Source organism: Patella vulgata, chromosome 8 (assembly GCF_932274485.2).
Source record: "Patella vulgata chromosome 8, xgPatVulg1.2, whole genome shotgun sequence".
NCBI lineage: Eukaryota > Metazoa > Mollusca > Gastropoda > Patellidae > Patella > Patella vulgata.
The window spans coordinates 24796388-24810067 of NC_065886.2; the positions used below are offsets into that span (position 1 = coordinate 24796388).

The following is a 13680-nucleotide window of genomic DNA, read 5'->3' on the forward strand; positions in this document are numbered from 1 at the left end:
TGGTTCTGCCCCCCTAACTGTCATCGAGCCCGTACGCCTATGCAGTTAGGGAAGAAAAACTAGAAATGCCCGAAAAAAAAATGGGGTTTACAGACAGCAGCGCCGGTTTTCTTCGAGAGGTGAAGAAGCAGAACTGACCTTGTATGGACCCCCGAAGAAAATTTTGGAATATTTGACAGTCGCAAACACGTACGTTTAGTGTTTTATTAGATTTCGGGCACTTTTTTTTGCCAAGTAGATGAAATAAAAAATGTTTTTTCACTTTACCCTTCTGCCCGAAAAGTCAGCTTGCCCGAAAGTTAGGGGGGCAGCTGCCCCCCCCCCCCCGCTGCCCCCCCCCCCCGGCCCCCTGGCTCGTACGCCTATGCATGAAACATGCTACATCAAGTTGCACTCATGCGCGTCGGTGATGGACATGAGTGTACACGCCGCCGATTCCACAAGATGTCTGTCTATAGGATTAGGGCTCCGTCAGCTAAACAACAAGAATTCGTTTGAAAGTGGAAGCATTAATTAGACCAGACTGGTGTGTTTGAATCGATGGTTTGAGTCATTTGAGAACCCTGCAACGGGTTGGGAACGGACATATTTGGGTCTGAGAAAAGGCACTTTCAGCAGTAAAAAAGGGCACTGTCGAAAATTAGGGGGGGGGGGGGGCGAGGGGCCTCTGCTAATGACGGTTGACTTTGAATTTCGGGAAAATCGGAACGAAACTGCTCGACAAAATGGCCGCTCATTGTATGCATATAGTGTAAAAGTATGTAATACCAAGGTTGTGGACCCTCTAGATGTTACAAATTTTGTTCGATTTCGAGGAAAATTAAAATATATCTTTATATCACAAATATCGCAGTTCCTTTCGATATTTGCAAATTTCAAACCATAACTTCCTGGATTATGGTCCCTGATTGTACTGAAAATCGTTTTTTTGTTTAGCTTGTTCTCTATATCCATCTCTGCTGTTTTTTGGGGTTTTTTTTAAAGACAAATGCAGGATTTGGAGAATTTTATTTGATTTTTTTTTTTACAGTTGAGTCGGTAATATTTATGTACGGTTGGTCTATATTCTATTACTGCTCTAAAAATAATGTCTCTTTATACCACCCGAATAACTAACCACTGTCTGTGCCAGAGCGCCGTCCTGTATCAATGACAAGGGAGGGAGATATGGAGCGGAATTTCCCCCATAATTCTAACTCCTAACCTAGTTATGCGCATGCTAATATGCTTATTTCTAGGCATGTAACTTCTTACTAACACACGTTAAATTGGCTATTTACACATGGAAAAATGCTAATTTATATGACTTATTTTTTTTAAATATTGCAGTTAGAATTTGTATTTTGTTCTATTTACATTATAATTTATTGTAGGCAATTTAGCTTCGTTAACATTTTGACATTTTACAAATGTTTCGCGGTAAAGGCGCTCATTTTGGTAACAGACGGCGCGGTTTACAATTGTATAGTGGCTCATTTGGAACATGTACAATTGACCCGGCAGACCTGACGACATTTTTTGTCAAAATTAATAAAAATATTTTACCAACAAAAGCAAACTATTCTAAACTATTCTAAAAGAATAATATATACGTCATGCATGAAATTGAATACATTAATATAAATCGGTCATACTTAGATTAGCTTATCTCATCCCCTCAAAATTATAAAATATTTTACGCACACAAATAATGATATCATTGAAGTAATCTATATCTGGCCAGGCTTCCAAATCATCGGGAGCCGCGGTGTCTCGGTGAGGAAGTCACTGGCTCGGTTACCAGAAGGTCCCGGGTTCGCTCCTGGAGTTGAACTTTCTCGGCCAATGCAGGGATCGAACCCCCGGTCTCCGGGCTAGCGAGCCAGCGTCATACCTACTTAGCCTCCGTGACCCCCATTAATGTTTCCATAGGGTAGTATAGACAAATATGGGTTCGATTTTGGCACTTATCTCACGATAACATTTTTGGATTATAGCTTCTGACCGTACGAAAATCGCACACATACCTTGTGGGTTACAATTTTTATTCGATTTATTTTAAAACTAAAATTATATGTTATATTTGAAAGAACTCGAATAGGTTCAATTTTGTCACATATTGGACCGTAATTTTCTGGATTTTAGCCCCGAAGAGATCATAATTTTGATTCTTTTCCGAAAACATTGTGAACGCAATACAGGCTATAGTTTTTAACAGATTTTTTTTTTTATCAAATTAGGTTATGGCCCCTTAGCCGAAAACCCCTTTCAATATCCAACCTTCTGTAAAATATAAAACAATGTTTATAAACCAAAACAAACACAATAAAAACTTAGAATAATTTACTTTTCTGCGTAAAATACTTTATTTTTTCTTTTAGAGAAAAAAATAGCCTAATTTTGTTTTAAAACTTGTCGAGAATGACTTACTTTTGTGCCTATGTTTGAAAGCAAAAATGTCGTGTTTTTGGGTTATATAAAAAGGCACAACTTCACATGTCCTCAATGGACCACCATATAATAAACAGCGCCACCTGTTACCATAATGAGAGTTAGAATTATGACTTATCATAACCGGTTAAAAGGGAGTCATAATTTTAACGCACATTATGCTAACAGATGGTGCTGTTTATTATATGGTGGCTAATTGGGGACATGTAAAATCTCGCCCTTTTCATTATCCTCCAGACATGACGACATTTTTCTGTCAATAATACTAAAATATTTTACGTACAAAAGCAAATTATTCTAGATTTTTTTCAGATGAATAAATAGGCTACTTTTGCGTGCATTTGCCTTAATACGGCCTTATCAATTGATTTAACCTCTTTTTTTTTGCAATATTCGTTCTCGATATTTTTGAGAGAAGTAATAGACTATTTTTTCTAAAGATAAATATAATATATTACGTACAAAAGTAAATTATTCTGATAATATTTAAGTAATATAGAAATACACCAGTAGAACAAAGTTATTTAATGCGTTTGTTTTGGTTTATAAACAATATTTTATTTTAGATTGAATTGAGAAACAATTAGTTAGTTAGTTATGACACCAAACTTTGGAATGAGATCAATAAGATCAATTCAAGCGGCTAATCAGCAAGAGCCGAATCTGCCTATTGCAGGTCTTTCTTTAGGCCTGAAATGTTATCTAAATTATTAATTAGACATTAATTAACTAATCCAGACCATAATCAACTGTCGATGTCATCGCTAGCCTGCGATGTTTATTGGATTATAATTTGATCTGCTGCTCAACGCTCATTCATGATTAAATCAAAAAATGGATAATCGAGATTATGGGTTTTTTTTCGTACCGACTTTAGTAATGATGATCGAAGCTAGGTCCAAATTCATTCGCTAAATTCTCGGTTCAGAGGGGAACTGAAATTTTCAGCAAATTCTGTTTACATTAGTCAGTTCTTTGGGCCTATCTATTCTTCATAATTTATATATCTTTAAATTAAATGAAATCGAGTTTAACGTCCGTCATTCAGCATCAACTGTGCTAATCAAGACGGGAATACGCCATGAAGTGTGCAGTGATTTTGCACTGACAGCGGAGCTAGGGCCTACTCTTATTTCAAAACCCAACGTCCAGGGTTCTTTTACGTGCACGCTATTAGAACGACTAGACAGTGTTCCTTGTCAGGAACTCCGTCTTGCACCACTGAAAAGGGGAAATCACGCCGGAAACCCGAGTGACTTTCTCTTCCAACACCGGGAGCGAACCCGAGACCGAGTCAGGGACATACTAACCGAGCCACTGCGGCTAACAATGATTTGGAGGCTTGATCCGATAGAAAGCTTAAATAATATCAAACATACTTTACTTGTGTGTGAAAAATATTTCATAAATTTGAGGGGAAAAGATATGCTATATATTTATTTATTGACTGCATGATGTAATGAGTTCTTTCTATATATTTTATTGTTCTTTTAGAAACAAAATATGCCAAATCAATCGATATAGCAGTATATTGGAAAATGCACGACAGGGAAGCCTATTTATATATTTTAAAATATCTACAACAGTTTGCTTTTGTACATAAAATATTTTATGATTTTTATCTGCCGGGTTATGAAATAGGCGAGATTTTACATGTCGCTAATCAGCCTCCATACAATAAATAGCGCCATCTGTTACCAAAATGAGCTTAGAATTATGACGGCTTTATTGCGAAACATTTGTGAAATGTCAAAATGTTAACGAAACTATACAGACTACAATAAATTAAATGTAATAATGGAAATAGAAAAAAATACAAATTCTAACTGCAATATTTAAAAAATAAGTTATATAAATTAACATTTTTACATGTGTAAATAGCCAATTTAACATGTGTTAGTAAGAACTTACATGTATAGAAGTAAGCATATTAGCATACGCATTACTAGGTTAGAAGTTAGAATTATGGGGGAAATTCCGCTCCATAGGGAGAAACATGCCAGAAGAAATGCGGTTATATCATAGAAATATATTTCTATGGGTTATATAACATCATCAGCTTGTATACACACTGGCAAAACTAAGCTTTATTATATTTCTGACATTACTATTTCCGTCCCTGTGATTTGCGGAGGCTGCTGTTATTGTAGGCAGGGGCTGTGTCTAGTCTTTTGGATCGGATAAAAACCTTTGGCAGCTGTAATTTGTAATAAAGGTAGACCGAGGCGCCACTATCCGGGCTAAATTTCCCCCGTGGCACACTATATGGCGTAAGACCAACTTCATTAGCCCAGTTGGTGTAGAAAAGTAGGACGATAAACCCCATTTCATTTGGTTTAATTTCGTCAAGAAGACCACTATCTATGAAATTCAGTATCGCTTTATGCAACTTGAATAATTATTGTTGGAAAAAAAACTACCATAAAGTTAGTCAGGTCAGTATAATGAAGGCATCAGAAATAAAAACTTCATCACTATTCACATGAACAGATTATCAGTGATATTTTTGTAGAGCAGTAATAGAATACAGATTAACAGTATATAATTCCTTCACTTGCCTTAAAATGAACAATATTTAATGTTGTTTAGCTTATATTTGAAATAGTAATTGCCAACCATATCACGTTGGATGTTGTTTTCAATTTCGCCTGTCCCACCTAGTGGGTTTTCTCAGAGTCCTCTAGTTTCCTCACACTGTTAAAGACACCTACACGCAAGCGAATTATTCAAATAAAATTTGTTAATCCCAAAATGACCTAGGTTTTGTCCAATTTCTCTCAATTTCAGCACTCAGTCCAACCAACCATTCAACCAGTGCATCATTCATATCAACATAATGGTCCCGACCAGGTGCACAATCACCAAATGAGCTTGCAGTGGCGACACCAAACGACTTCATAATTAAATCAACAATTTTCGTCTTATAATGATAAAAATTATTGAGACCACAAGTCATTCTGTTTTGTGTTTATGTCTGCGTAATGTGACATGCAATGGATTTGTATCATGATTTCAGCGATTTAACCGCTGCCTGTTTGTCTAATTTAATTAATTGTTGAAGTGGAACTCTTAATGTTAACTGTCGCCCCTGCCCTCACACATTTATATCTCAGAAATCTGCCTGTGATCATCGGTGGTAAGTCAGCGTAAGTATTAGAATAAGTAATGTGTTTTGTTTCCTATATATTTGGTTGGTATATTATGTACAATTATATTGTAAAGGGGGGAACGTACATAATAAAAAGAACTGCTCAAAAAAGAAACCCGGTTTCTGTTACTTGCTTACCAACCATTCGTTCTTGTTATGGATGAGGCTGGGCTTTATTTATCTGCTATTGATTTTCAATGTTTAGAAAGAAATCAAAATCTCCATATGTATCTATGTGGAAATGACTCGAGTGATCCGATGAACATGAATTTAGCATACATAGTCAGAACACCACTGTCTGAGAAAGAGAAGTGGGGTTTAACGTCATTTCGGGACTAACACAATTCAATTTTATTTCAATAATTGCATTGCACATAGGAGGTATTTAGCAGTGGGAAGAAACCAGAGGACCCGGCGAAAACTGATGAGGTTGAACAAGCGACTCAATGACACACCTTATGACCATTAACCCATTCGGCCAACCGACCTCCAAGCCCGAATGCAACCTGTCCTTCAGGTAATTACAGTTCGAATACCACCTTTTTTGTCTTACCTCCTGATTCTATTTCACTGTGCCAGAACAATTATTTAAGCATGCAATAATAATGACCAATTTACTGATATTGCAATATGATTTTGGGACCCAGTATTCAGCTCTAGAATATACAAATACCTGCTATGCTTTCTGCATTCTCGTTTACTTCTGATGCCTGTCATTTTCCTAGGAGGGGTAAAACATGCCCACATTATGTAGAGCATATCTGTGTTGATTATGTTGAATATGAAAGACAGATCTTTTCAATCATTTATTAATTCCACTGACTTGATACATACATTACTGAGGCATAAATATATAATCCTAGCACAGATAATTTGGAGATTTTCTCCTATATCCTATCTGAACACCATCATAGCACATGCTTTCTATAAATGCTGCAATTTTATAGACTTTTTATTCTCAATAAAACCGGAACAAAACATATTTTCTAAAATCCAGTTGGGCAATTTCTCATTTCTGCTAAAATAGTTGAACATTTTTTAAGGGACACAATCAATTAAAAAAAAAAATAAGATTTTAATTTTCTGTACAAAACATAATTGATAAGTTTCTGACTAATAAATGGTTCTGGTTGCAGAAATAAATTTAACAATAAGATACACTACCATCGATTTTGAATGCAATCAAATTCAAAATGATCAATACAAAATGATAAATTGGTGTATCGGTAAGAGTCTATAATTCATAATATGGTGCACAGGAAAATGTTTGCCTGGATAAACTTCAGATTAAGGAAATTTGTTATAAATTAATCTTTATCAAACTGTAATAAAAAAAGTGTAGGTGTAAATTTTAATATAGTGGATAAAGGATTACTTAACAGAAAGATCAAAGTTTTGTTGGTGAGGATTAGAATTTGATCCTGATCATCTAAGGTTTTGGCATCATTGATTGTGTCTCTTTCAAAGTGGATACTTAAAAATACTACTGCACACATTTCTGTTTGCATGAACACAAATATGAATAGTATTAACAATTTGATCTCCCACTGTCTGGATTCCTTTCTATTTATTATGATAATTATATAACAGGCATTTTAGCAGACAAATTGACAATATCTATTACAGTGAAACCTGGTTTAATCAATTCTTTCTCTAACAAACCATCAATCATATCGTTCAACTTTTTCTTAACCAAAGAATAACCATTACTTTTACATGCATAATTGTTCGCCTTATTTGTCAACTACAAGTATTTCTGTGGAGTTGACAAATTCAACAGTTCTATCTATACAAGGTTAAAATGAAATACTTTTAACCAAGTACGGTTGATAAAATTTAAAATGAAATACTTTTAACCAGTTACGGTTGATAAAATTTAAAAACATCTCTATCAATGGCTTATACCAGATTTCATTGTATTTAAAACAGACAATAATATAAAGACGAAAAAATATATTTTTGTATCTATTTGATTGACATCATTACCTGTTCCATAAATATTATTTGATCATATTATTATATATATATTATTATGCAAGTAATAGTCTTAAATAAAGATAATTAATATATATATACATAGGTATATTTACAATAAAAGAAAACTGTCATACATGTTATGAACTTTTGCATCCGTAGAAAAAAAATAAACACTACAAGAAACCAAAATGAAATCCGAAATGATTAATTTTCTTTGAGTATATTTCTTAAAATTATAATAAAGTTAAATATAAAATAATAAACGATAGAGAAGAATAATTTATATGTGGATATACATGTCTGTTAAAATAACTTTTAATAAATTGTCTAAATATAAATATTTAAAAATACATTATGAATATTTATATTTATTCAAATTCTTGAACAGTAGGACAATAAGACCATTATTTCTAAACTTAGCAATTCATTATCATGAACTCAGGAAAAAAATAAAATCTGAATGCATAATTATTATATAAAAGGTCATGTCGGTAATTCAAGATTTATAAAATCGTACTATTATTATTAAACGGTAATATATCAACCAATTTGATCACATCACATAATAAATGCCGCTTAAAAGACCATGAACTTGTTATTTACATCGTATATATATACATACATAAATAAATTATATATTTATTTCATGGATGTAATTAAGAACAGTACATCATACAAAACATTGCTGTGTCTTAATGTGGGAAACATGAACTCAGCATCTAAACATATACCAATTTATATTAACTATAAGCAATAAAATACAAGTACATGGAATTGACTATAACAGAATGAAAGACTCTTTTAAATAATTGATTATTTTATAGATTAAACATCAACTTCTCAGCAACATATTTTTCTTTTTAACTTCATTACAGATTGCATGCAGAAAAGGAGTTGAAAATCATTGTGTGCAAATAAAAATATGCAATACAGAAAAAAAATAAACATTTTGAAACACATCATGCATTCATTTCTCTTGTTGCATTTGTATTACAACTATAGACTACATAACATTAAATGATAATTTAAAACCAAATAATGGAAAACAGTCTTCCAAGATAGATAGGTTTATTATTTTTGGTTTGAAATTGCTAACAGAACTTTATGATGGACGATGGTGTAGGAGTATTATTTGTCGATTACAGCCTGTAACAAAACACTATTTTATATTATTAATGAACAGTGCATTTACAATAATGAGAAGAGGTGATGAGAAGGTATTCTTAGCCTTCAGCATTCATAACTTACAGGAATTAAAATAAATTATTGTGGCAACCATGGTGTGGTAGACTTGGTGTAATTACATGTAACTGTCAGATAGTATAATAAACATATAGCACGATGTAATCAGTAACTAAGAATATAATACAGGGGACTTATATTTTATTCAGGTGAGGTGATCTGCCATACTATTAAATGACTTCTATCATATTTTCCTGTTAATGAGGCTTTCTTTTCTTCTTCGTCTGGATCAGGTACTTCTTCCTCTCCTCCATCACCTAAAATACACAATTTTAATAAAAATATGAAATTTTGTCACAAATTTCCAAAAGTTTCAGAATAAGGTAAAATGAATATCTGCGAGAACCCTGGCTTCTTGAACACTGATTAGGGCTAGACAGTGATTAGGGGCAAAGAGAACTTATCGGAGATAGTGATCAGTCTTAATTAGCAATTGGGAACACATCCCTCAATGTTTACTCATTTTGTTGATCAACTTTCAACAGAACGAAATGATCGCCCACAGCATCTAAGTCGTTCTAGCAGTCCACAAATGTTTTCTGGTAGGTAATAGGACCATTATAAGATACTAAAAACTGACCCATAATAACAAACCATAAGTAAATATCTGAAGTTTGATTGGCTTGTAAGTTTAGCCACTTAGAGTACCCAAATTTTTCAAAGTGATCAAGGGCCATAACTTTGTTGGAAATCAATAGGCATCTTACTCTTTGTCTCATGAACATAAACACTGTGTATAAATATAAAGTTATTCGGAGAGTAACTTTACCATCTAGAGCATTGACAAGCAATTGTGGATTTGGGGCGGACAGTGTGACAATATTTGACCACATTTCAATGTAAGCATATAAATTTTATTATTAGATTTATCCTTGGTATTCATGGATGAGAAAACTGAAGTAAAAGTTGTAGTAACTGGTGATTTAACACTAGCTTTCAAAAAATAAGACTACAGAAAATTCAATTTCATTCATATGAAAAAATCATTAAATTTATGCAAACTGAAATTAATTTAATTTTAATTATTACAACTATAAGCATTAGTGCTTTGGGGTCAGGGGCAGTTGGAAAAACATTTTTGTTTTCAATTTGATGTGTTTAGATTGTATTATTATTATTTCATTTTTAAAGCACTACATTATAACAATAGTTATTTCTAAGTGCTGTACAGTCATATTTACACAATGGTACACGCATGATTCTATTTATATGATTCTCTAAACAGATGAGTCTTTAGTTTAGATTTAAACTGAGATAGTTAGGTACACTCTCTGATGTCTCTGGGTAATTAATGAAAACTCGCCCACCTGGCGATGAAAGCTGGGAACAGCTAGTAGGTGTTTGTTATGTCCCGAACGAAGATTAGCCGGCCAGTGGTGTAAACATTAAACATTTCCACTATATAATTAGGAGCTGTTTTGGTTAGCCTTTATAGGAGTTGACAAGAATTTAAAATTTTATCTTGGCTTTTAATGGTAGCCAGTGTAGCTGCTTCAGGTGCAATGAGATGTGATCATATATTGAGGTTCCTGTGACAAGTCTTGTGGCGATTTGAAGTATATCAAGCGCTGCTTCTGGTGCTCCAGATAAAAGTCGTATATCTGAGTATCATCACCAAATAACAAAGACACTTGATTAATGGCAATAGTTAATAGAGAGAGAGAAATGGGGTTTAACGTCCACTCGACACAAGCTAGGTCATTTCGGGACTAACACATGGTTCAATTTTATTTCAATAATTTGCTTGGGCGTAGGGGTCTTTAGCGGTGGGAGGAAACTGGAGGACCCAGAGAAAACCCACGAGTTTGGACAGGCGAGCCTACTCCTTGTCACGTACAACCGGGGAATCGAAACCCCTGCCAGTTGACTCAATGACAGACCTTAAGATACAGCGGGCATGTGCTAACCATTCGGCCATCCAACCCCCCGGCAACAGTTAATGATTTAGGTTTGGTAACTGATCAATTGCATTGAATTTTCTGTGTTACCATCATGCCATGTTTGTATGTCAAATTCAAGGTAAACCTGTCAAGTTAACACTGAGATATAAAACATTATACCTGTCAATTTACCAATCATAATATATATTACTGTAACATGGTTAGTTCTTGGATGTTTGATGGTAAAAAGAGAGTTTATGGTTATTTTGAATATATTATTCAGATTCAGTATTAATTTTCATGGTGAGAGTGATAATTTCAATCTAGTTTACACAGATATATTTATATAACACGATATATAGGTATTACTACATATGACACGTTATTTTTGTTCTAGACCAGGAAAGACTACTATATTGTATCAATGTATACCACATACGAGGGCTGACTGAAAAGTTCTAAGTCTATCTTTGAAAGACCTGTACAAAGTCGATGGTTTTCATTTATTTTTCTACATAGTCCCCTTTCAGGTGTACACAGTTTTGCCAACAAAGTTGCAAGGCCTGGATACCGGTCAGGAAGAAATGTTCTTCAGTGACCCTAAAAAAGTCATTCACAGCTGACATGACATCATCATTACTAGGAACATGACTACTGGCTAGTTCCTTTTTGGAAACGGGTCTCATCCATGGTTACAGATTTGGCCCAAAAATTATCCGGATCTGTCTCAAAACGGCTCAGATTGTAACTGGACGTCAGAAATCTGACGTGTTTCTGATCCGCATTCAAGAGCTTTGACACCCATTTTGCAGAAACTTTTGTCATTCTTAACTCGTTGGAGATAATGTGCTTAACCCTCTCATGAGAGATGCCCACAACACTGGCAATATATTGAGTTATCTATCGTTGATCAGCTATTACCATGTCATGCATTCGGGTAATGTTTTCATGAATGGCTGCTGTTGATGGCCCTCAAGGACATGGGTCATCTTCAAGGCTTAAATTCCACAGCCCACTTTTTTACCGGGGAAAAGGAAATGGCATTATCCCTTAAAGTAGAGACCATGTCGGCATGTATCTGTGTTGGGGGTAGTCCTTTCAGTTGCAGGTACTTGATGACTGCCCTATAGGTTTTGTCCATTTCTGGTGATTTCAATGGGTAGGTTCACAAGATGATCTGGTATGAAGACAATAATAACAGTAACACTACAGTTATCAACAAAATTGATCTATCCTTTTCAGGCTTAGAACTTTTCAGCCAGCCCTTGTACATGTCAATAATAATATGATTCTTATTTTATGTTTATTAATTATTATTGATTATATTGTCAATATAATCAACACCAAATTTCAATAATCTCTTTAAATTATTAATCATAATAATAACTGACATTTCGGATATAGATAGCCTTAAATCATAAGTCAAAGCCCGAAAAGGTTCAGAGACATTTACAATCTTATACAGATCAGTGCGCTACATCTAAATCTCTTATTTTGTACTAATTATGTCTAAATCTTTAATTTTGTGCCAAAAGCCACAGATTTCACACACTGCGATTTATTTACCGCTATGCACTTTAGATAAGAATTGTTACTAATAAAAATAATCTAGTTATGTCTTTTAGTCATTATTTGGAAAAACATGCAAATTAATCTTAAAATTAGGAAATTATAAGGGATTTGTTTGTCTACTATTATTTGAAATTAATTAAAATAGTAAAACTATCTTAAAACAATAATATCTGATGAAGAATTGTTATTAAACATTTCAAGCAGATCAGATGATAACTTCTGTTGTTGAAGCGTTCACAAGATTCTACAGAGAAATAAGGGTCACATCTCTAGTAGTAATTGACAGAAATGTTGAAATTTAATACGCTTCTTTGTCTCAATAATGTAAACTACATACATCAATTTTAATGTGATTTATTGTCAAATTGTGGGCACATACAACAGGAATAATGGGCAGAAAGTAAAGAGATTGGTTGAAAGTTATCTAAAATGGGATTATACTTTTTACTTAAAGCGAGAATTTCAAATTTTCTAAGAAAGTCAAAACATAATTATTTCTATGTCTTTTGCTCAATAGGTTATCAAATCACTATTATACGATCATGGGCATTATTTCCCACCCTTAAAAATCTATGACAAATGATATTTTTGCCAATTTCTCAGCTGGCAATAGCGAATTATAGGATTAATAGGATTATTCTTTAACAAGGTAGGACTGTTTATGGATACCATCTATTTTAAGGCTTTATTTTAATACATTTTAAAAATATAACTTGAAAATTTGCAATTGCAACTTTAAGCCTTTTTTTTTCTCCAAAACTAGTTCTTTTGCTCCAATCAGTTTTGCGAAATCATTATTTGGAGACAAAGGAAATAAGTGGCATGTCTATTTTAGGATTATATTCATGTTAATACTTGTGAAATACATGAGTCAAATTTACAAGAAATTAATGTTTGTCTGAGTAACCAAGTTCATCATTTATCAAATCTAACAAGGTTGGTGCCATATTTGTTAACATGATATATTGATCACCTACCCATTCTAAAGTCAACATATCCTTCTCCTCCAGACAGAACTAATTTCGTTCTCGTAGGTGGTGCTGGTGTAGCCTCGTGTGAAAACTTTGTAGATGTGTCTTCTTTTTCATCACATGCAGCACTAATACCTTTCCTCTCCGTTCCTGGAAGTAGACAAATAAATTAATTCCCAGGAAAAATAAAAGTTTTAATTTTTAGTGCAGACAGGGATACTGTATCCATTTTGCCAGGTTTGTAACTGCCTTTTCCTGTCAATGAAAATATCACAGTACTGAAATTATGTTCCTGTTAATAAAACATTCTATTCTAAAATAACAAATTCTACTATACAATATACAACAAGACAACAGTGAGGCTGGTGTCCCCCACCCTATTCTCTAAATAGATGACATCTAATTGTAGCAATCAAATGGTATAACCACTCTGCTTAACCTAAGCAGAAAATGCTCATTA

At 33.8% G+C, this 13680-nt stretch overlaps 1 protein-coding gene across 12 annotated transcripts in view; it reads right to left on the reverse strand.

Annotated features, from left to right (window-relative positions):
* Window positions 1-6371: 6371 nt before the first annotated feature.
* Window positions 6372-13680, reverse strand: part of LOC126830886 (C-Jun-amino-terminal kinase-interacting protein 4) — a 65424-nt gene continuing 58115 nt past the window's right edge. For all 12 annotated transcript variants that reach the window (XM_050561358.1, XM_050561357.1, XM_050561354.1 and 9 more), the window contains 2 exons: window positions 13227-13370; window positions 6372-9054 (listed from right to left, as the gene is read on the reverse strand). In XM_050561358.1, coding sequence (XP_050417315.1) covers window positions 8939-9054; window positions 13227-13370 — 260 coding nt within the window. In that variant the 3' untranslated portion in view covers window positions 6372-8938. The remainder of the gene's footprint in view (window positions 9055-13226; window positions 13371-13680) is intronic.